This window comes from Arvicanthis niloticus, chromosome 3 (genome assembly GCF_011762505.2).
Source record: "Arvicanthis niloticus isolate mArvNil1 chromosome 3, mArvNil1.pat.X, whole genome shotgun sequence".
NCBI lineage: Eukaryota > Metazoa > Chordata > Mammalia > Rodentia > Muridae > Arvicanthis > Arvicanthis niloticus.
Genome location: NC_047660.1, coordinates 116,653,628 through 116,678,202, shown reverse-complemented (window position 1 = coordinate 116,678,202; position 24,575 = coordinate 116,653,628). Strand labels below are relative to the sequence as shown.

Genomic DNA, 24,575 nt, shown 5'->3' with positions numbered 1-24,575 from the left:
TACTCTTCTCTATTTCATTCATACTGTAGGAATGTGTGTGTGTGTGTGTGTGTGTGTGTGTGTGTGTGTGTGTGTGTGTGTGTGTTTGTAATTAGCTTGCTTACTGTCATCTCTTTCCAAGTCTCTTTCTTGCTATTTGTGACTGGTTTGAAGGTAGAAATTATAGTTGGACCTATGAAAACTAACACAGGATTTGTGTTTACAAGATAGTATTTACTGAATGAACTTACAAATCAGCATTACTCACTTTTCAGACACAGTCACCACCTACCTTTCTATTCTTTTAATTTATAATTTGCCCAAATATTTCACCTAAAATTGTTAATCTAAATAGTCTGTCAAATATATCTTAATTTTATACTCAATTTAATCAGTTAAAATAAAATGCATTTATTAAACCATAAAGTCTTTTATTGACACATACTTTGTGAAGGAATATTTCATGGGTGCTTACTGTATACAAGGCACTATTTAAAGTCTTGGAGAATTGGTGGAAGATAAATCCAATTACAAGGCTTCAAATGCATTTGAAGAAAACCCACGTGTAAAGTGTACAATTTTTTAAAAATTAATAGTTGCTGAGTTAATACAAGTGCTTAATAGTATCATAGGGATGAGACCTCAGTGGAATAGACAAAACACACTCAAAATTTGTAAAGTCAGATTCTGTCCATGTTTAATTGTTTTTCCCTCTCAGGAACCCCTAAATCTTTCTTCTCCTCAGCGATTTAAATGATCTTTCAAAAGTGTTCTCCAGGGACCAAGTTTCTGGTTGTGTGTGTGCAAATATTAGCACACAGGAAACACCTGAAAGAGAGAAATTAGTGGCAGGGCCTTTGCATCCTGACAACTTAAGGATACTTTGACTATCAATACCCATTATCATAAGAGGCAGACACAGGTATGGCAGGTATTAAAGAATAAAGAGTGAATTGGAGTAGAAATACTTCCACTTAACCAATGGCAACACATGGGTGTTCAGGAGGAAGTTCTCAGAGGAAGGTCTAGCTTATCTTTAGAAATTATTGATTTATCTAGTTTGATATATAACAAATACAAAAACACGATGACAGTCCTTGAGTGCTGAGTATCAAGCTGATATGCTGGATGTTAAAGATTAGAATTTTAGCAAAAGACTTGAGTATTTCCTGATGCCATTTCCACTAGAATTTTTAAGTTACTTTTTCTGCCCACCTCATCCTCTTCCCTATCCTCATTCTTATTAGTGTTATAATTTGGGACTCATGACGTAAATAAACAAAGCTGGCCTTGATTGCCTAGGTAACCATGCATGACCTTGAAAGTCTCATTCTCCTGCCTCCACTTCTTAACCTCTTAGGACTGCAGGTGTCTGCCATCATTGTGGCTGCCAGTAGGATTTTGTTTATGTTGAGATTATGTATAAGAAACACACAAAAAAGGATTGTACTCAGAACTAAGACATCATTAAAATCAGGTCAACCAAGGTTTGGCTCCATGTGTTTCTAAAGATACATCTGGAAGTTTATTTATTGGTGATTCTCTGCATGCTAGGTGCTGTGTCTACCATCTATTTCAAGGGACAGCAGCCATCAGACCTTTCTAGCTGCTCTCCTAAGTATCTATTGTTTTATGCCCATTGGTAGCTCAAAACCCCACCACCTGCTCCATTTCATTCAGCTCATCTTTATAAATGACACAACCCAAAGTCCCAAGTGCCACCTTTTCTCATACTCCACTACCAATCAATTAGTAAATTCTGTAACTGTGTCTCCAAAATGCATTCAGAATTATAATTTTTTTCTCTGCTAGCATTCCAATCTAATCATCTCTCATATAAGTGATAACAATAGGCTAACACATTGTCTCTTATTTCAAATTTTCCCCTTTCAGACTATTCTTAATGACTTGATTGAACTTATTAAGTGTATATCCCCTGCTACACAAACATTCTGGTGCTTCCTCTCTTCCCCAGGTCGTGCTGAAGCCTCTGTCCTATCAGGCAACACTTTCTCTCACACTCGATGGCTTTCCTGGTTGTTTATTTTTCCATTCTCCTTTCAATCTCTTTATTCTAGACATGTAGTTCATTATTTTGATTCTTGATACATGATACATGATACACGAGGTAAACTTGGGAACTTTGCATCAGTGATCCATCTCATGAAATACTTTTCCTTGTGATACCTATGTGGAAACTCAATCATGTCATTTAGGTATTTACTCTGAGCTCACCTTCTTCTGATTGCCATCTCTGTATCTACTTTTCTCCTGGGTACCATGAGCAAGGGCTTCTGTATGCTTTATTCCCTGGTATTCACAAGAAGCTAAAATAGTACCAGGTTCATAATGCATACTCTAGAAATATTTGAAATTCAATGTGGAATGAGTTTCATTAAGTACTTTGTAAGCTGCCATACTTCTATAGGGTACTCAAGAGAATTTTGTCTTTGTGTGCACATGTGTGGTTATGTTGCTAATGAATCTAGGACTCTTCTCTATGGAAGATTTTCCCCTGGGGAGATGCAACACACACGTCTACTTATTCCAGAAAAGAACCAGGGACAGATCAAAATAACAAGTGCACCAAAGTCAAACTCGGTGAACCAATGAGCTTTTATTAGGATCACTAGCAGGAATGTGAGTAAGGGATTACTTACAGGTACAGGATTGACTCCAAAGCAGCTTCATCACCAAAAAATCCATCCCAATATGATTGATGATTCAGGAAAGCTGTGTGTCTGGTACTGTGTGTTTGACTTGTGCATGGACATGTCTGAGAAACTTCTTAGCTCCGGGCTAGAGTCTCCTCCCCTAGCCACTGTTTATGGCTTCTTTCAAGATAGACAGGGACCTTTTGGGGAATTTTTAAATTTCTACTTTCCCAGACGTACTATGTTTTGTTTTCCTCTGGAGTCTCATGAGTCTCCTTTGCCCTCTTAGATGGCATTCAAAGGAATCTGTTGTTCAACATACCTCAACCTAATCTTTATCTTTGTAAAAGAGCAAGTGTGCTGGTGAGTTTTAAATGTCAGCTTCCTGCAATCTAAAGGCACCTAAGGGAAAAGCCTCAACTGGAGAATTGTCTGGATCAAATTGGCTTATGCTCTTGTCTGTTGGGTAATTGTTCTGGTGGTTCAGTGATGAAGGAAGACCCAGCCTATCATGAGCAGAGCCATATTTTAGGAAGGACATCCTGAATTATGTAAGCGAGGATGTGTTTATACTGTTTTGTCTTTACTCTGGATGTGATGCGGGCAGCTACTTCCAGTTCCTTCCCTGACTGTTTCTAAATAATGGACTGCAACCTGGATTTGTAAGCCAGATAAACTTTTCCTCTTCTAAATTGATTTTGGTCAGAATTTTTGTTAAATAACAAACCAGAAATAAAATGTAGACACCAAAGCTCTATCCGTGTGAGGTTTTCTTGGAATTTAAAAGGTATTTGTTTATTTTATATGTATGCATATAGGTGCACACTCATACATGGTGCCCTTGGAAACCAACAGAGAGTTTCACAAACCCTGAAACTGGGTTTTCAGGATGGTTGTGAGTTTCCTGGTGAAGGTGCTGGAGACTGAACCTCAGTCCTCTAGAAGAGCAGCAAATGCTTTTAACCACTTCAGCCCTTCATCTGGAAATTTTGTCAACACCCTTCAACTGAAGCTTTCTTGTTATTCAATGAATTTGATACATCATTTATTGAATCACTTTTATTCTTCTATCTTTCCAGTCCCTTTTAGTACAGTGTGTTTTTTTTTTTTTTCAGCCATAGTTACATTAAGAGGGCTCTTGGGGAGCTTTAGAGAATCTCACAGGGTTGCTAATTTAATGGCTCTCAGTGTGGGAGTGAGATGGAACTTGCACCTCCTCTGTGTTTTAAAACTTCCCAAAGTGGTTGCAACAACACAAGTTAAGGTTGTAAAACATTGTCTGTCTTAAATTAATTTCTGGGTCTCAGATGTTTTCACTCATCCGTGTTCACATTCCCTGCCTCCACATTCACTTTTTTATTTAATGATATGAGATGTTTAAGATGCTATCTTATGACATGTTTGAATCTCTACCATATGATGCTGCATTTTCCATTACTGAGGCCTCTCAATATGATACAATAATGAAGCATAGAATGTGTTCTTGGAAGAGGCTTTCAATTACAAATAAACAGGACAGGCATGGGTTGTAAAACCTGCCACATTTAGCACATATTTATTGAGTATCTTTGTGCACACAGTTCCCCATCTGTGTTAAGTGCTGTGACCATGCTGGGGGCGTCAGGAAAGGGGGATTTGTCAACTAGCCTGTGCCTTGAATTAAGGATTTTTAAGAGAACATTACAATATCACTCACTATGAAGAGTCAAAATATATTTACCCAATCCTGTGAAAAAAGAAAGAGAGAAGCACTGGAGACTAGGAGGTCAAAGTAGCCAGGCTGTGAGGATATTGCCTTCTGAGGGAAGAATAAAGGCAATTACATAATTAAGAGGAACAGCACTGTATCCAAGCATGAAGGGAGCTGCCAAGACTATGGAAATAAACAGCTCTCCCTCACTGCAAGCAAAACAATGGTTTGTGTGTTCCAGGCTTTTTCCAAAGCTACATTTGATTAATCTATCATTTTCCATAAAGCAGGTCATTGTAATTTCCATTGCAATTGTAGTATTAGTAGGATCATTGTTTGCCTAGAGAACACTCATCAGAGTATTTGAGCAAGTACTTCTGAAAATGGTCTGTAGAAGGTGACTAATCTCCTGACACAAACCAGTTACTGAACATAGATCTTCACTTTTCCCAGGAATCTGACCTCACCTTCCGACTGGCCAGTGGGTTGGTTATATGGCAGCCTATGTGGGAGCACAGACAGCCTGAAGTCTCCAGCTTTACTGCGCTAGTAAAGCCCATAAGAAGCATCATTACAGGTTCGTGTCTCCAGTACTCAGTGGGAAGCCTTGGTAGGCTCCCTCACAGTTGGGATTGTGGTAGAATGGCTTACCTTTAAGAGGATAATGAGAAGCAGTTCTCTCTGGGAAGCTGCCTAGGTGGCCCAGATAACACATGAGACACATATGTTTGGGTCATGTGACTTTGGGTAAGTCATTTACCTATCTTGTGCTTTTGTTTCCTCATCTGAAAACTGGGAATTAAAATATGAATAGTGTTTGTAGAAATATTGTGAATAAATTATGTATATATGCATGTTTGTATGTATGTTTGTATGTATGTATGTATGTATGTATGTATGTATGTATGTAGAGCTAGAAAAATCCCTGTCACATAGTGAGAGATCACTATTATTGGCATTATTATTGAATCATGGGTATAGTTGATGATGTAGGTTGCCTTTAGAGATCTCTTCATGTTTTATTACCATCAAATCTTTATACTTGAGGAATTGGACTTGTGTAGTGAGCTAGTCCTATGGTTGAACTGAATGGTAGTACTCATTTGGGAGTAAATGCTTAATAAATTCTATTCTTCTAGTCTATCCATCCTACTTTTAGTGTCAATAATACAAGTCAAAAATAAATAAATCACATGGAAAATCTAAGGAAACATAGATGCTATAATCATTATATATATATATATATATATATATATGCATCTGTGAAGATAGTTTTGTTTAGCTTGTAAGTTTTGCACACAGACAGTGAAGAATTACATATATAAAAGGACTCTATAAGTGGAAAAAGGCTATAAACACATTCTTCTGTTCTTTTTCCTCTAGAAAATAACATAACTTTCCAAGCACCTGAGATGTTAAGGGATTATTGTAACCATCAAATTCCTTATTAGTCATGCATTTGCAAAAATTCTTATTGTAACAAATAGAGTTGTTCAAAGAAAATTTTTTACAGAACAAAAAGTTTACGAATGTTACTATATGTGTGTGTATGTGTGTGTTTATATATATATATATATATATATATATATATATATCACTAACTTTTGAGAGATAGATTAAAGAGTAATATTGCAGTTTAAATATCAAGCTACTAAATAAGTAAAGGTGCTATAGATGTGAATCTGCTTTAGATTCTATGTTTGGGATGAGATATTTAACATGAATGCGAACAACTGGAGACAAGATGTAGAATGAATGTAAGATTACTTTTAAAAAACTAAAAGTAATAGAAATAAAGCTGAAAGTAACATGTCAGTAGGTAGAACCAATTGTTAGCAAAGTGTCATACCATTGTGATACGTTCACTAAAGCAATTTAATTTTTAATTTTTGAAGTTCTGCTGTAGTTTTTCTGTACAAATGGAGTAGTCCTTCACAGCTAAAGGTCTGACTCCTGAACCTTGACCCTGGAGTCATTTACATGCTTAGCAAGTTCTCTACCACCAATTTACGATGCTAGCTCTGTCTCTCCCATTTTGATTAACATACAGTCACTTAACACATTTTCCAGATTTCTAAGAAACTGTAAACCTCCATGAGAGCCCTGAATTCATTATTCACTTTCCTGCCCTTTGGCTTCTGGAAGACATTTGTTGTTGGTTTCATTCTCCCGTGCCTGATATCCGGAACTTGAAACAGTGCCCAGTATCTGAAGAGAATTCAGACATGACCTAGACCACATGGCTAGAGAGAGTAATTCCACAGGAAGACCTTGGTAATAACTTGGATTTAAGTACTCAGCCATAGCAGACACTGCTACCACAGTTACCCAATGTTTCTAAGCCAAAACAAAGATGTTCTCTACTTGAGTCTTACCACAGGATCAGTCTCACTTGGTGCCTGAAATACACATTCTGTTGCCACAAAATCTGATTTGGAGCCTTTCTATACATGTCAAGTTAAATTTCTTCCTGCCTGAGTTTTTCACCCATAAATTAGCATAAAGAAACAGCAGTAGAACAGAGTGACCAAAAAGATTAAATTAGTTAACAAATTTCAACTAGTTAGGACAGGCCTCGGTGTACAGTAAGGGTTGGGTAGCCTATACATGTCCCATTTATTACCAACTCCTAAACTTCAATTGCATAAGTCAGAATAGAAATTAATACATACATTGAAAACTGAGAGATGCTTGTCTTTACTGGTTATTTGATTTCAATTACATCACACAAGATTTGATGTTTGATGTTTTCTTCCAAGGTGATAATGTCACATGAAACTTGAAAATGATGAGAGCATATGAGATAAAATGATCTTACAATCTTATAAACTCTGCGATGAATTTTTTTAATCATTTTTGTAGCTAAAAGAAGCTCTCCAATCAACAGCCAGAGTCAGACCTGTGAATCACCAAATCAAGACACAAGACAGCAAGGAGAGGTTAGTTTGTTGTAATCATGAGAAGAAGGGACTCTTTGAGTAGTACATGGCAAGGGCTCAGACTTCAGATTAGACTCACACCATGGCATAGCAGCCCTCTCCTCCGTCCTGAGCATGCAGCTGTGCTCAGTCTGATGTCTCTGTCAGTAAAGTGTAAAAATTAATTTTTTTTGGTTTTTCGATACAGGGTTTCTCTATATAGCCTTGGCTGTCTTGGAACTCATGCTGTAGACCAGGCTGGCCTCGAACTCAGAAATCCACCTGCCTCTGCCTCCCAAATGCTGGGATTAAAGGCGTGCGCCACCACTGCCCGGCGTAAAAATTAATTTTAAGCATCTTCCAATAGTTTAGGCGTTGAAACAAAACAGTATATGAGCATTTTATCTCAACAACCAGTTTATAGTAAATAGGGCTTTATCATGATGGCTAGCATGTAACACAAAGTATTAGCTGTCATTCACCTAGCATCAAATAAAATGCTGTTTGATCTTCATTCACCCTCCGTGTAATCTGTGCAAAGCAAAAACTTGATGCCTTCTATTAAAGTTTGTTTTTTTTTTTTTTTTTTTTCTGACATTTTACTCTCAGGAATAGCCTGGTCTTCCACTCCACCCTCCAAGCAAGAGTCTTTGGTGTAGCTCTTAGGCACATGTGGCTACCAATCACTTGAAATGTGGCTATAGTGAATTGAGAGTGTTAAACAAGTAGGACGGGCTGGAGAGATGGCTCAGTGGTTAAGAGCACTGGCTGCTCTTCCAGAGGTCCTGAGTTCAATTCCCAGCAACCACATGGTGGCTCACAACCATCTGTAATGTGATCCAATGCCCTCTTCTGGTATGTCTGAAGAGAGAGACAGTGTACCCATATAAATAAAACAAATAAATGTTAAAAAAAAAAAAAAAGTAGGCCATTGTGAAAATATTGTATGGAGAAGGAAACATCTTATCAATGATTTTATGTCAATTATATGATTAAATGACTTTAGAATTATAATATATTACTAAAATTAATTTCAAACATCGTCCCATGTGTGTTTGTGTGCCAGAAAACAACCTTAATTGTTTTTCCTTAGGTGCCATTTTCTGGTTTTTTTTCCTCCTCCTCCTCTTCCTCCTCTTCTTCTTTTTCTTCCTCCTCTTTTTTGTTGTACAAGATATTTAAATCCCACCCCAGGGCTTCTACCCTGCCTTGATCATTGAGTTACCAGATGAAAGACACACTCAGCCTTTATATTTACAATAAGCCTTAAACAACACAAGATCTAGGCAGCTGCCTGCCCTCCATGCTGTTAGAATCTACTTTCCTATTACTAACCCAAGTTATTACATACTATTTACTATGTTCTATCTGGCCTGCTCTTAACTCCAATTGTGCAGGTCTCAAGTGGCTTCTTCTTCCTCTCCTGCACTTTCTTCCTCCTTGTGATCCTCTTCTCCACCCCAAGCCCACAAAACCTAAACCCCACCTATGTCTCTTCTACCCAGCTATTGGCTGTTGGCATCTTTATTCACACATCAGAATTAACTTGAGGGCAGGGTTACAGGGGCTAGATGCAGACTCCTGGTCTTTGGGGATGCACTTTGCATTACAATAGACATAAAAGACAGAACTTCAACACTTTGCTTCTTTTCTGAGATAGGCTCTCACATTGACTTGAAGCTCATCAGGCTGGCTGGCTTACAAGCTCAAGGTCCTGCCTCTGCTTCCCCTTGGCAATCTTAAGTGATTGCCAGGGGTTCTGGGAATTGAACTCAGGTCATCATGTTTATAAGGCAAGGACTTAACTGACTGATCAATCTCCCCAGCCCTCCTTTAGTATTCTTAAAATTAGTGATGGGGCTGATCATAGTTTGCATTATAATTTGATTCAATATTCTTTTCTAATATATGCATTTCCATCTTTACACTGTCAATTCTTGAGTTAAAGGTTCCAGTTCATCAGATTTTTGTTTTGTTGTGTTTTTGTGGTGCTGGACTGGAGCTAAGGTGTTCACAAATAGTAGGCAAGCACCCCAGTCTTCTAACTTGTTTTCCATTTCCCCTATCACCACAAACACATGAAGCATACTGATGCTAAATGGCTCTTTGATCAACTTCAGAAGGCTTGTTTCAGGAGATTTTTGGCCATATTTGTCTTTCTATAAAGTGAAAGTGGATCATGTCCTTTTGTTCCTCTTTTTTTTTTATTGGATATTTTCTTTATTTACATTTCAAATGTTATCCCCTTTCTAGGTTTCTGCAGCCACGAAACCACCTATCCCATCCCACCTACCCTGCTTCTATGATGGTGCTTCCCCACCCACCCACCCACCCACTCCTGCCTCCCTGCCCTGGCGTTCCCCTACACTGGGGCATCAAGTCTTCAAGGACCAAGGGCCTCTGCTTGTTGCCCAACAAGGCCATCCTCTGCTACATATGCTGCTGGAACCATGAGTCTTTTCATGTGTACTTTTTGGTTGATGGTTTAGTCCCTGGGAGCTCTGGGGGTTCTGGCTGGTTGATATTATTGCTATTCCTATGGAGTTGCAAACCCCTTCAGCTCCTTCAGTCCTTTCTCTAACTTCTCCATTGAGGACCCCATTGGGGACCCCCGGGACCGTGTCTTATTTTGTGTGTGACGATAGAACACATAAGGGTTAAACTGCTATGGCAAATGCCTGAGGATCTTTGTACTTAAAAATTTAATCTATGATACCTACAAAGAATTCCCATTACCTGAATGAAATTGCATGTGTCAGCTAAATGGAATTAAAATAAGTTACTCAATAAAATTAATCATTGAGTGTACACTTACCCGCCAGATAAAGGTTCCCACAGACAACTGAAAATTGTGTTATACCCATTTTTGATGAATGATGGGAAAACTTCCATCCTCAGATTGTTTTCTGCTAGGCTGGCAATAGGCTGAGCACCACACCTCTTGTGTTGTCCCAGTTGATGCTGGCACATTTTTTGCTGAATTTGGGGGTTCACAACTCAACTGTACATGCTGGACATAGAGGTGAGAAAGACAGAGGCAAATCTTTAGGTCCATGATCCCTTCTTTATGCTGCAAGGAAAAACTTTCAATATATGTGACTCTGTGCGCATGAAGAGAGAATGGCATAGAGAATATATCTAGAGAATATGCTCAATGCAGGGAATGGAACTAACCTACTGTCTCACCTCCAAAAGGGACTTCAGGTGGTCAGTGAAGCACTGCAGCCAGATTCCATCTCACCTAAGGCCACCATCTCAGGCTGCCATCAGGGAAACTCCTTCGATGGAAGCCTGTCCTCCCAAACGTCCCAGGAAAGAGGCCCATCACATTCCAGGTACTTCACTGAAAAGCTAGGTAGAAAATGAAATGTGCCCCAGTTACCGTGACTTAGGTTGGGTTCTAGTTTGTTTTACAGTCTTTATTCTTTAAAACATGGATGTGTGCTCTTCCTGCGTATATACTTTTAGCCAAGATATAAAATGTTATTTCCAAATACATGCTATGAATGTCCCTCATTTCCTCACTGTAACAAATTAGGCTAGAAGTAGTAAGACATGTCAGATTTAATGAGATGGCTGACTTAAATATTCAAGTGCAGAAATCCCAATGATATTCTAAGAAGATTACACTGCAGCGGTGATTAAGGCTCTGCTGGAGTGGATAAGGGTACTTTTCATCAGTAAATCCCTGTGTTGAGATGGGTGTTGCTAAAATGCTTTGAAATTTTCAACTCTACTCCTTAAACCTTCCAAGTCTTCCCTGTTATTTTGTGAACATATCAAATTTGCCTTCAAATACCTTCTACAAGAACCAGGCTAGTCTACCTCTTCCAATGCCCTAATGGAATTATGGAAACCCAGATTCACAAGGAATGCCCTTTCACCTAATGAGTCATAATTCATAAGAAAATCTATGTATTTCTATTTTCCAGTGAAATTATTGTTTAGGTGATAGTACTTTAAAGTTTTGAATATCCTTTTATTGAGTTAAAATTTCTCTGCCATAAAATCAAACCTGTTAAAGTTAATATTTTAATCATTTCCTGATACATTTGCCAAGTTGTGCAACTCTCACCAAAATCCATTTTAGAATATTTCCATTATGTACATGTGTGGTTAACTCCACTCCCACACAGATGTCAGAAAGTCTCTGATGTACTGCCGTATATCATCTCATGGCCCTGTGTATAAATGGGATGGGTCAGCTGGTACCTCATGTCTGCCTTCTTTGCTTTAGTGTAATGTTTTCGAGGAATTTTTATTTGCAACATTATACTTATCAATGGTTTATTCCCCTTAATTGCTGAATATCCTTAGCTTGTACAGATATATCAACATTTGTTTATTCATCATTGGGTGGATAGTTTGTTGCCATGTTTTGTATATTATGAATAGCATTGCTGTGACCCTTTGCTTAAATTTTCTATGGACATAGGTCCCATTCCATTGGTGGACAGCCATGAGCAGAATTGCTGAGTTGTGAAGCAAATATATGCCCAAATTTGAAAAGAACTAATGTTTTTCCAAAATGGTGACACTAATTTACATTCTTCCAGCAATATATAAGCCTTTTATCCCCAGGAATATTTTTTATTGTTTTTCTGTTTTTATTATAGTCATCCTAGTGGGTTCCTAACTGTGGCTTTCCTTTACTTACCCCTAATGACTAAGGATGCTAAGGATGCTAAGGATGCTTTCATATGCTTATGAGCTATTCAGAGGTTCTCTTTTATTTTAGAGGGCTATTCAAGCTTTTCCCACATTTTAATGGAAGTGTCTAAATGTTCACTTTTAAGGATTTTTAAACATATTCTACCTACAAATGTCTTATCAGAAAAAAAATGATTCACAGATATCTCCTTCTAATATCTTACTTGCCTTTTCATTTAATAGTTTTTAAATAATTTATCTATACATGGCCCTAAACCAGATTATATAGGTATATTTACTTTTTGATTCTTTCTCAGACTTATTGAAAACAAAAGGCCATGTTAAAAAAAAAAATTGGAGTCTTTATGTTCATAGACTTAGTACATATACGTTCATTCATTGCTTTCTGTTTTAGTAGGTGGCCCAACCATGGACCCAGATATCTTACTTAAAATTTCTAGAGGTGCATCTCAGTTAAGGTCTAGATTGATACTCTAGCTCTTTAGAACAACTAGCCAAAATACCTGAGGTTCACCCCAATCCAAGTCATGTACATTCGATCTTCTTAATGCCCCTTTGTCCTTTCTCATTGTTATTTAATTCAAACCCTTACTATTTTCCTATTTAAATTTCTGCAACCATGTATAGTAGTGTATGCATGGTCTTTTTTATTTACTGCATGTGTATGTTTGGAACCATGCTGCTTCCAACTGCCCATGAACTAAAGAGACAAATGATGTATGATCATGTATGGTAAAATAGGCACAAGATACACCTGCTGTGTACATGGCTACTGAAAGGGACAAGATGAAACTCACTGGCTCGTAGCAGTTCTGATGCTGAGCTGCAGATGTGGGAGGCTCTCCGACAGAACGCAGCCTACTCCTGGCCGTAACAACTGGCTTCTCCTTATGAGCTGGTTCTATCCTCGAAATCAATTTTCTCTTTGCAAGAAAGGAAGCACATGTTCACAGCTTATTTCCTGCAACTAACATTTGGGGAATGGGGCTTGAAAGCCTACTTTCAGTTTTGAATGTCTCCAGAAGTGTTTTTGGTGATATGCCTTTTTAGTTTTTGTAGGTTCAGTGTGAATCTTATTGGTTTCCAGTGGAATAGATATAATTCACGTTTGAAGATCCCATCTCTGTCTTAGGCTTCTGTGAAAGAATAATCATCTAATTTTCTTATAAGTTATTATAAATACATATATAAAAATAATTATATACTGATAATGTCATATGAGAATAATAAATTATGAGATTATATAATAGATAATGCAAATTTAAATAGTGGATGCCATATATCATATTATATAATAGATAACAGTATGAGGATAATAGACTATTATATATGTATATGTGTATGTACATATGCAGACATACATATAAATAAATGTATCCAAGTATATAAATGTATATAATATACTTATATATTATAAATAAATATATACATATATATTTGCAACACACTGTCAAGATTTGTAGAGGGCCTTTGTCAGATTCAATAGTATTCTGAAATATGAGTTATATTATTTTGAAGTCTTAATGAGTGACTATATCTTCACCCTTGGCTTGATGTAGACTCTGTTTCTCCAACAGTTCCCTGGATTTTATTTGTGCATTCAGCTATTGCTTTATTTCAACATCATCTGTTCTCTGTAAAATCTGAAAAATTTTTATATTATCATGTCTTATATCACAAATCTTTAATAATTCTTTTTAAATTTCTCTCTCTTTTCTTTCAGTTTACTATAACCTGCAAAAAGAAATCATAAGGTGTCTTCTTTTAGACATCTCTTACATTAGGTCACCTAGTTTGCTGGGCACATTTGTGTAACTTCCACATCAATGCAAACTTAGTTCTGCTTATACATAGCAAAAATCTTCACCCCCCAGTTCCAGCAGCAGCTTGTTACTTCTTGTGAAGCCTGCCAGCAGGTTCCTCAAAGTTCAGAAATTTTATTTTCAAACTGTGTAGAAAATTTGTATTAAAAAAACCAATCTCATTCCTCATATTTTTTTAAGGGTTATTCCTATTTCAAGGTTCTACAACCATTCTCTGAGCTTCAGGTTTTATTTTGTACCAAAATCTGTTTTGGTTAGCCTCAGTTCCTCAGCTTTGAGGTGTCTCTTTAAGGCCACACATGACACACAGACTGGCTTCTCTCCAAACAAATTATGCAATAGAGAGAAAACACCAGTATAGATCTTCAGTGTTCTTATTCAGCGCACTTTGAAAGTCACAGACTGTCTCTTCTATTGTGTACCATGGTAGAGTATGGGATTATCCCACACTATGGTGTAAATACCAGGAGGTAGAGAACATTGGGAACTATCTTACAGGCCAGCTACAACAAACAGTATTGATAATGTTACTGTAATCTTATACACTACACATTTTATTATTAATTTTTCATCAGTTGTTAAATATGCCCCTTCCACGAGTTTTGTTTTTTATTTTAAAGTGTTTAATTTGGTTTAATTTAAGAATTAGTATCTTATTTATTTAAAGTATAGGCTGATGCCAGATACTTTTAAAAAGTCATAAAAACCAGTATGCAAGCAAAACCTTCAGGTTGTAAAATATTCATATTATATTTCTTGCATAGTTTTCTTGACCATTAGAGATTATAAGTATAAGCAGAAAATGGAGTTATTTTCTTTTCAGGCCAAACTGTATTAATTCTAATCTGATTATGTATAAAAACAAAGCTAACTAAAATTTTCATATTCTTATTTGTGAAAGGATGTTTTCTGACATTATTATACTCGAACCATCTCTCTACCATCTATCTGCCCACTTGAGTGTAATTTGTCTATCTATATGTATTTCTTAATGTAAACACACACACACACACATAGCACAAAACAGCCACATTATGTGAGTTAGACTTGAATCAGTAGCACTTTGAAAAAAAAATGAGTTGTCTTCTCTCTGCCTAGAGACAGTGGCTGGTTACCATGGAAATTATGCACAAGTTAGACTGCTTAGCAAATGCTTGTGTTAATGTATCTCCATTGGAGGAGTTCTTGTGTTTATTGGACTTGAAGAAAGAGCCTTCATAACAAAGCCGTGCAAATATCCTAGCAACAAAAGCTGTCTACCTACATCAAGCCAATCCAGTTTGCTGTGGCTTTTGCTCTGACCTTGACTGAACTCAGCATTACTCTTTGCTGCACACTGCAATCAGTGAGCAAGTAGCTAGTTTTTAAAATTAATGTAAGATTACATCTTTAATTACCATATGCATAGACATAATTCACACTTCATTAACTACTGCAGAGGGTCAAGACTGATTCCCACATTTCTCTGCTAGCACTAACTGTTATTTCCAGAATAGTCACTCATGTTCAGTCGTTCTGCTATCATCTTTCAGTGCTCGTTAATGATAACCTGGTTTCCCAAAACTGTACTTGGTCTGGGAATAGATTAAAGCAGTCTTACCTTTGCAAAAGGCTTTTCTCATCATAATTCCTTATTGTGTCCACATAACTGAAGAAATACTTAAATATACTTATTAAATTATATTTAATAAATTATATTATAATTCTACATTAATATTCAAAATATTGAAAAATAAAAAGTACTCCTCCATGTGCCCATTAGGTAAATAAATGTCATAAATTTCTCTGTAAGTGAGCCTCTCTTCATTTATTCATGTATTTCATTTATAAGTAAAATTATATTCATATTTGGCCATGAAATTTTCATTTTTTCCTACTTTCTCAAGGTTTAATTTAGTGAAAATGGGTTTTAACTTCCACTGGCCAGGTAATTACATATTATAATGCTATTCTAGACATAAAATACTTTAGCATTTTTACTTTTTAATGACGATTCCAACCACTAGAGTTCACATTTCAAGTTACATAATATAGTAACTGAAAAAAAAAAAAAACCTAAAGGTACATGAGACTCTATTTGCCACTGAATTCCACTAGTTGTTGTTGTTGGTTGTTGTTGTTGTTGTTGTTGTTGTATTCAGTGGATCATTGAGGGGTGGTCATTTTTGGGAACCAGTGAATTACTTTCATGGGATGGAAAACTAATTGTACTTTTGGGAAAGAAAACCAGCTCAGACGAGAAATTGAGGTGACATCTAGAGAGCTAGGAGCCACTGAGAATATGTGACAGCTGAGATCAGAGTCTTGGCATGAAAATAAACAGTTACAGACCTGAGGAGGAGGAGGCACAAAAGTGCCAACCAGAAAGTCTGGAAGTGGAGATCCCCAAGGTACCAGACAGAAAATAACAGTTACGGATAGATCCTTGAAGTAGATGATACAGTGAAAGGAAGTTACACATTGAATGTGGAGCAGAGAAACACTAGCCACAGAGAGGGAAAGAAAAGGCAAGCCTTATTAGAACATGTAAGCATCTCCTATTAAAAGGATTGGGGGTGGGGTCATAGATGTGAGAGTTGACCCAGGGTCACTAGGTTTGATTTTTTTTCTTATAGCTTCCTGGGTACCTATCATATCTGGGCTTCTTCTTGATTGGTCCTGAATGATTGGATAGTCTCTTTTCTCCCTGTTGGACATTTTTGTACCAGGAGCAATCTCTTGAGGTGGGGGTAGGGCAAACTTGGGAGCAAGAAACAGCCAGTCTCAAAGAGGCCATACCTGTTTCTCAGATCAACCCTAGTTCCCCTTACCCTCCTTCAGTTTCAAATAGAGTTTACTCCATATCAAACAGCTGAAATGTGAATCTGTGATTGCCCTAGTTAGGGACATATTTTTAGTCTCTGGTCACAAACTTATTTATATCTATGGAGTCTTGCTGTTCTGCAGCCCATTATCTAGTCAATGACTGGCAAGCTCTGTTAGAAGAAAAAAAGAAAGGATGAAAAAAGAAGAATAGAAAAAAGAAGGAAGAAGAGGATGAAGAAGAAGGAGAAGAAAAGGAGGAGGAGGAGGAGGAAGAAGAAGAAGAGGAGGAGGAGGAGAAGGAGGAGGAAGAGGAGGAAGAGGAGGAGGAGGAGAAAGAGGAAGAAGAAGAGGAAGAAGAAGAAGAAGAAGAAGAAGAGGAGGAGTAGGAGGAGAAGGAGGAAGAGAAGGAGAAGGGAAGGAGGAGGAGGAAGAAGAAGAAGAGGAGGAGGAAGAAGAAGAGGAGGAGGAAGAGGAGGAGGAAAAGGATGAGGAGGAGGAGGAGGAGAAGTCATTACAAATCATTAGTTTCAGTTAATTAAACTCAGTGTGCAGAGAAAGACATAAATTTAGTCATCAGGTGTGTCCTGGGACATGATGTTGTCAATATAGAATCCCAATCATAGTGTTTCCATTTAGTAGTTGTTTTGACTGTTGGCCTAGAAGAGGAGAAATTATTTTTTACATATTTATCTAGACAACTGTTATACAAATCCAATTTTTTTAAAGAATCTAAGGAATACTGGAGGATAATGTTTAGGACAAAACTTCTTGGGCCTGACCCTCAGAAATTTTAGTTTAGGAAATTTTAGAGGAACCCCTGGTGACTGTTTTCTTAACATCTTTTCTCTTTTATGTGCTCCTTGGGGACTTCAGTGGTCCATTGGAACCTCATAGGAACAATGTCCCAGAGATTTGGAAAATTTATGAGATTTCCTAATCTAAAAACTATAAAGTTTGAGAACTCTGAGGTATGATGTCAAAGGAGACAGTTTATGATAACTATAGCTACTCAAAGGGGGAGTCATTCTTCTGACCTGCTGCTATCTGCCTTCATCACAGAAGATTAGTCAAGAAAATAACAGCTTTCACTGACTTGTATAAATTAGATGACTGTCATGAAGGCTTGGGGACCTAAAATTACACAGCTGGTAGCCAGCCAGCCTCCTAGTTTTCTTTTTTTTTGTAGATCTAACATGGGAAAGAGTTATTGTTAACTTAGGTGTAAATGATAGGCTTAGAGGAATAGGTTCGATCATGATTCTTTAAGGAAGTGAAGTGGGATTTGGGGAGGGAAGAGTAATGAAAGTAAGTCTCCTAGAAAATGTGCAGAAGTGAAAGTCAAAGTTATTGCTTTCCCTCTAGCTGGTGCTGAGGGTATAATCAGTCATGGTTCATAATGCAATAAAGAACCCAGTGATGATTTGAAAGGAGCAGTAAAGAGATTCTTTACCATAAAAATAAATAAATAAATTTTAGTTGAAATTCAGTACACTAATAGCTGGTACATCAGTGCAGCAAATAGAAAATAAGACTGGAATAAATAGCATGGGATAACATACCTGTTATCTCAGCACTCAAGAGTCTGAAGCAAGAAGATCATGAGTTCAAATCCAGACTGGGCTACTTAGTGAGTTGGGAGGCAGCCTGAACTTCATAAGAAGTTATCTCAAAAAACAAACTACTATAACAACAAGAAGGAGGAGGAGGCAAAAGAGAAAAATGAAACATACAGAAAATGAATTCCAAATACCCATTAGACAAACTTTGCTCAGCACTGTGTGGATTTTCAATTTCATTCTACGAAAGAATGTTCTGAGGTATGGAGAACAAAAGAAACAAGAAGATTTGGAGGATGTGATTGTGATTCTCTTGGTGAGATGTGTGGGTCACTAGCACTTGAATGGTGTCTACTGGTAAACCTGATGAGGAGTAGTTAAAAGAAGAATCTATAGGACTCTGTGATGGATGTCAAATTGGCCTGTCACTGATGATCAGACTATTGTAGTTCCCCGATCCAGTGTATGTAAAAATTCAGGGTATTATAGAAAGAGTGTTTAATATGATTTCCATCCAAGTTAGTAATTTAGTGTGTGGCATCCAAAGTGCTTGACTTCTTGTATTTAGTTTCCTACTATCTAGTTAAACTACTCAGAATATTCAACTATAGGACACCACTAAGGGCTGGTGAAATGTCTTTGCAGTTAAATACACTTGGATACTTGACAGACAACCTAAGTATATCTCTCTAATCCACCTCGTAGGAGAAAACCGATGGCCACAAGTTGTCTTCTCATCTTCACACCCATAGTGGTACAAGCACCCACATTCATGCGCGCGCGCGCACACACACACAAAGTAAAATACAATAAAATTTGAAAAAGAAGAAGCAAGTCTTATTTAAGACAGCAGTGACATTCAAAACTTTCATGTACATAACAGTTGCCATTCAGTACAGTAGAGGACGTTGGTAACAATAGCAAGGACAACAGTGTGGCATGCACTTTGATAAGGGAGTAGTAGAAAGGTCTATGAAAATAATAAGCAGGGTACCAGATATGATCTGGGCTTATACTTTTTTAAAAATATTTCCACAATGTTCAATTGCGTGTGTGTATGTGTGTGTGCATATATTGTGATTCTTGATGGAACTGTGAAGTAGAACAGATGTTCCACCAAACACTCAAATCTCTACTCCGTGTTATGTATTCTCAATAGCAAGCTAACACTATGTCTCACATTGTTACCTTCAAACCACTGGTGAGTTATGGATCTTCAATCCAGGACATGCTGATAATCAGAACACTTGGGAAGTGATGCTAGGAGAATCAAGAGATTCAGACCAGACCGTGCTTCATAGGGACAGCCATCTCAGACAAGCAGGCAGACAATGAACAAACACTAAACTCCCCAAAAGATGTACCTGGGAAGTTCAGGAAACTTACCCCTCACTCTCAGTGACTGCATTTCTTCTCAAGAAGTTGTTTCTTTGTGTGGGGTAGGTTGTCAAAACTTTCTTTCTGCATCATTTAACTCAGAAGGAAATGGTACTTGAAGATCAAGCTTCCAGTTTAGATCCAAGGTGACTTCAGCTCCCAGAAACCTGACTTTATTTGGACATTTACTTTCCATCATTCTTACTGTGCTGTATGTTCCGCAAGAAAGACTTTTGCACCTATGGCTGTCCTACTTTGGGCTGCTGTAACATAGCCAGAGTGGTTTCTAAACAGGAGACATGTATTGCTGATGATCCTGGAGACTGCACGTCCAAGATCAGGATGGTTGCATTTGCGTTCAGACTGCTGCCTTCTGACCTTCCCATGTGATAAGACAGAAAGAGTGCATTCAGGAATCCTTTCCCTAGAGGGCGCTATAGCTGGAAGTGAAGACTTGTGAATTAATTAGTCCTACCTCTAATTAACTAGTGCATTGGGATTTCAAATGTTAATTTTGAAGGACAAAAGCATTATGCTTAATGCTCCTAAGATATCTAACATAATGTATTCATTGAAGTAATTGTTTACAACTATTCTTTAGTAAACTGATCATTAGTTAATGAAGATATCATGTGTTTAAATGAAATAATAGCATCTCAGAGCTTTGAGAGCTTTTAAGTTACTATACACACAGTTATATAACAAGATTTTTTAGAGATTAGTTTTCATAATAATAAGACTTTGTTTAGAATATTTCTGGTTTTTTTTTCATTCTTTTACATAATACTTTTACCATTGAACATAAATAGCTCCATACAGTAAATAAGAAGAACAACATTCCTGATTTTATTTTCATCAAACATTATAATAGCTCAGGAAACATCATGACTTGAATCTCATCAGTGTCTTTGTCTCTGCTTATCATCGTTGCCCACTTCCCAAATTACCCACCAACTGCACCACCAACATAGGATGTTCACACCCAACTCACAATTATTTTTTAAATCAATACCTTTGTGGGTGTGGTTCTCTTTAGCTTAAAATAACAGTTTGTCTTCCTGAGCCAACTTTACTTTTAAATTGTTAATTTCTTACCCATCCTTTAAAACTCTCAATGTGTCTACTTTCAAGAAATGCTAAACAAAAGTGGGGTGGACTAGACCAGGTCTGTAGTGTGAGCCGTGCAAAGGATAAGTGATGAACAAAGAAGTGTGATGTAGAGCCTTAGGCTGGATTGTGTTGCCCTTGGAAGGCCTGCTGTCAGTGTAATCATATTTTCTCTGTCACTGGGAGCAGGGCCTCTCTTGTGATACCACCGTGCCAGAGGTCACGCTATGCCACCTACTTCGATGTTGCCGTTCTCCGCTGCCTTCTCCAGCCCCACTGGTCTGAGGAAGGCACTCAGTGGTCCCTGATGTACTATCTACAAAGGCTGCGACACATGCTGGAAGAGAAACCAGAAAAGACCCCAGATCCAGATATTCCTCTCCTGCCCAGGCCCAGAAGTAGCTCAATGGTGGCTGCAGCTCCCTCGCTAGTGAACACCCATAAGACCCAAGTAAGACAAACCTTGTCCATTGTTGCTTGAGCTATCAATGTCAGCATTTTCTGTTTCTCCCCTAGCTTCAAGCTCTTATGGTTTCCCTGCCCAATACTTGGTTGGTGACTAGCTCTCCTGCAATTATCCTTCCCTTCCGTTGCATGGCTAGAACCTTTGGCAGCTCTTCAGGTCTCTCTTCACTATTGACAGAAGTGTGCATTTTGTGGGTGCTAATTTAATATAAGCCTTTGTTTATCCAGAACATTGAAAATCATATGTCCTGGAAAATCAGGGAACCAGTTAGAACAGGGTTCTGATATGCAACCTAGTAATTACTAATATCATAAAATACAGGGCATTAGCATTTTACACAATGTGATTCAACTTTTTTGCATAACTCAAAATCTTAAGAGTCTTGAAGCTACTATTGGGAATATTAGCTTTTGATATACAGGCTTACAATTTATTATGGCTATTGAGAGAAGTAATGTGAATACATCCAGATCTGGAGACCTTCCTATGAAGGTTGCATTCTGACGAATGATGCCCACACGTCAATCAAACACGTGTTCTTCCCATTTTTCTCATCAGGTCCACAATATAAAAATACAGAGGAGTGATTCAGTTGCAGGACATTCAGCCATTTGATTGTGGTTAAACTTGAGTTGGTTGGTTCTGAAAATGTTTTCCTGCACATTCTAAAGATAAGCACTGCTTCAGTAGTACATGTTTTACCACAATGAGCACCTCCTTTAGTGAGTGACTAACTAGAAAATCTTTCAGCTCAGGAAAATCTGGGTGAGGGGGAAATGATCAAAAAATATATCATATAAAATGTTTAAATTACATAAAATGGATATGGATATGAATAGATTCCCTATTTTCTTAGTATTTTGGATCCAGGGCTGTGTGACCTCAGTGTTAAAATTTGCAAACAGAAGTTAAAATTAATATGAAATATGTCTTTTAAAGCAGAATCTGGATTCCGGAAGTTCGATCGTGCCGCTTAAAATTTTTACAGATCTCAAAGCAACAGGGATAGCTCCATTGAAAAGATAACACCTCAAAAAAATAAGTATGGGGATGGTCTGAGTCCCTAGTCATGATGTTTATTGTTTGTCAAGGATCTCACCATGAAGTGTAATGAAGAAGAAAAATCTCTGAGCCCTGAGGCTTTTTCCAAAGTCTCATTGACCAATCTCCGAAGATCTGCAGTCCCAGATCTGTCTTCAGACCTGGGCATGAACATTTTTAAGAAGGTGAGTATGCATCTTGATACCTCAAGGATTTAGAAAGGCAGAGGAACATACTGTCTCTTGATCTGCCGCGGGGTGTAGGGGTAGAAAATGGAGGAAATATCAGCCTTTAAGTGTAACAGTGATTCACAGCATGACTCGGGAACCAAATGCATGTGTGTGTCTGTACGTCTGTGTGTATATGTAATTATGTGTGTGTGTATGTATATATGTGTATGTAAACATGTGTATGTATAGGTATGTAATCATGTGTATATATGTGTGTATGCATGTGTATGTGTCCATATGTGTGTATATGTGTGTATGTAATCATGTGTATGTGTGTATGTGTTTATGTGTGTGTGTTTGTATGTGTATGTATGCGTGTATGTGTGTATGTGTGTGTAATCATGTGTATGTGTGTGTATGTGTCCTATTCTCAATGTTCCCCACAGTTATCATGAAGACCCCCATGATGCAGTGTGTATAGTGGGAACGGGAATGTGGTGGTGCTGGTTTGCATTCCTATGTCTCCATTTCATCAATCAAACACTTATTCAAGTAGTTTTTATCTAATCCACTGAGACACCATTCTTCAAATTCTTCAGAACAGGAATTAACCCAGAAGTGTTAGGCAGTTTGCTGAATTTTAACCACAACCTAAAAGACAAAACTTCTATCTAAAACAAGCACATTCTTCCGGACCGGCCACTCTGTCTCTCTTTCATCATTGCATGGAGTCGATCAACTAAGAGATGATGTGTGCTCATTTATATGCAGACACTTTGTTTTCTCTTTCTTCAAAATTATTTAATTATGTCAATGAAGAACGTAAAAATAAGGATTTACTTATCATCTCCACTTGTTACTAAATAATGAGTGTATCTCCATGAGTAACACAGATCACTGGGGTTTTTTCCTTCTTAATTTTAAATATTAGATGTGTCTGAGAGTGAAGCTGCAAGTTTGAGCTTCTGACAGGTTCCAAACGGATACTGCTGCTCATGGCTCAGGGTCTTCTTTTTGAGAACCAGTGCCCATACTCATTCAGCAGAAAGACTTACAGAATGTATTGAATTTTGCTTGGTTTCTCTCACTCTACTAAGACCCTTGTGACATTTACCCCTGTCTATTGGATGGCACTCAAAAACAACCTGGGAGTCCCTTTCCTCAAACATTTCCTGTGTTTACTCTTACAGCTCCTTTGCCTTGTGTCTGCCTTTATCTCTCTTCATTGCAGTTCAAAAGTCGCAAAGAAGACCGAGAGAGGAAAGGCTCTATTCCCTTCCACCACACGGGGAAGAGGAGACCTAGACGAATGGGTGTACCATTCCTGCTGCATGAGGACCACCTCGATGTGTCACCCACCCGCAGCACATTCTCATTTGGCAGTTTCTCTGGGCTTGGAGAAGATCGGAGAGGCATTGAGAAGGGAGGCTGGCAAACCACCATCTTAGGTGACTACGGAGACCTTCCCAGTAGGGTACAGTCCACGAGACCTATTTGTGAATCTGGATCTCAGGATCCCTTCCAAATCTAGATCTTTCTTAACTAATTCATTCAAGAACTCCGGGCCCAAATGCAAGCACTCTAATATTGAAATAATGTGGAGTTTTCACAACCAAAAAAAAAAATGCAGATAATTTAATTAACTATGCAAGAAGTCTATGATTATCCAGTAAAGGCTATATTACTTAGATCATTATAGATGCAGAAACATGGCCATAGAGGATTCTGTATATTAATTTTCATTTTCCTCATCTAAAGGCAAACTTTTACTTAACTCTGTTATTTAATCAAATAAGAAAAGCAAAGGAAACAAGTACTCCCCCCTTCCCCGCCTACCTTGCATTGTAAGTTAAGAAAGGAAGCTTAAAGTCAGAAGCTGACAGCCAGCAAGCCACAACAGATGGTCTCCGACATTTGTCTTAGATTGGAGCTGACCCTCTCACAGGCAATTTCATCAATCATGTTGACCTTGACTGTTCCCCAGTCAAGTGCAATCGTGACTATTTTAGTTGAGATCCATGCTCTCCTTCACGCACTCTCACCTTATTGCTGTCCTCTAGAAAGAAAATCAAGTCTCAGCAGATACTCTTCTAGATTTTAAAAGTCTCTTGTGATATTCTCCTCCAACTCAGGGAAGCTGACCCGGCGGGGCAGCTCAGACGCAGCCACTGAGATGGAGAGTCTGAGTGCCAGGCACTCCCACTCCCACCACACCCTGGTGAGCGACCTGCCAGACCACTCCAACAGCCATGGAGAAAACACTGTCAAAGAAGGTGGGTCCAGCAGGGCTCTTGGGCAAGAGGCAGGATAGGGAAGGA

General features: G+C 38.0%; 1 protein-coding gene across 1 annotated transcript in view; it reads left to right on the top strand.

Annotated features, from left to right (window-relative positions):
* Unc80 (unc-80 subunit of NALCN channel complex) overlaps positions 1-24,575 on the top strand; it is a 185,177-nt gene that overhangs the window by 8,132 nt on the left and 152,470 nt on the right. Inside the window, exons 5-11 of the mRNA XM_076932055.1 lie at positions 4,777-4,900; positions 7,186-7,262; positions 10,437-10,576; positions 20,770-21,031; positions 22,138-22,272; positions 23,489-23,705; positions 24,390-24,530. Of these exons, the coding sequence (XP_076788170.1) occupies positions 4,777-4,900; positions 7,186-7,262; positions 10,437-10,576; positions 20,770-21,031; positions 22,138-22,272; positions 23,489-23,705; positions 24,390-24,530 (1,096 nt within the window). The remainder of the gene's footprint in view (positions 1-4,776; positions 4,901-7,185; positions 7,263-10,436; positions 10,577-20,769; positions 21,032-22,137; positions 22,273-23,488; positions 23,706-24,389; positions 24,531-24,575) is intronic.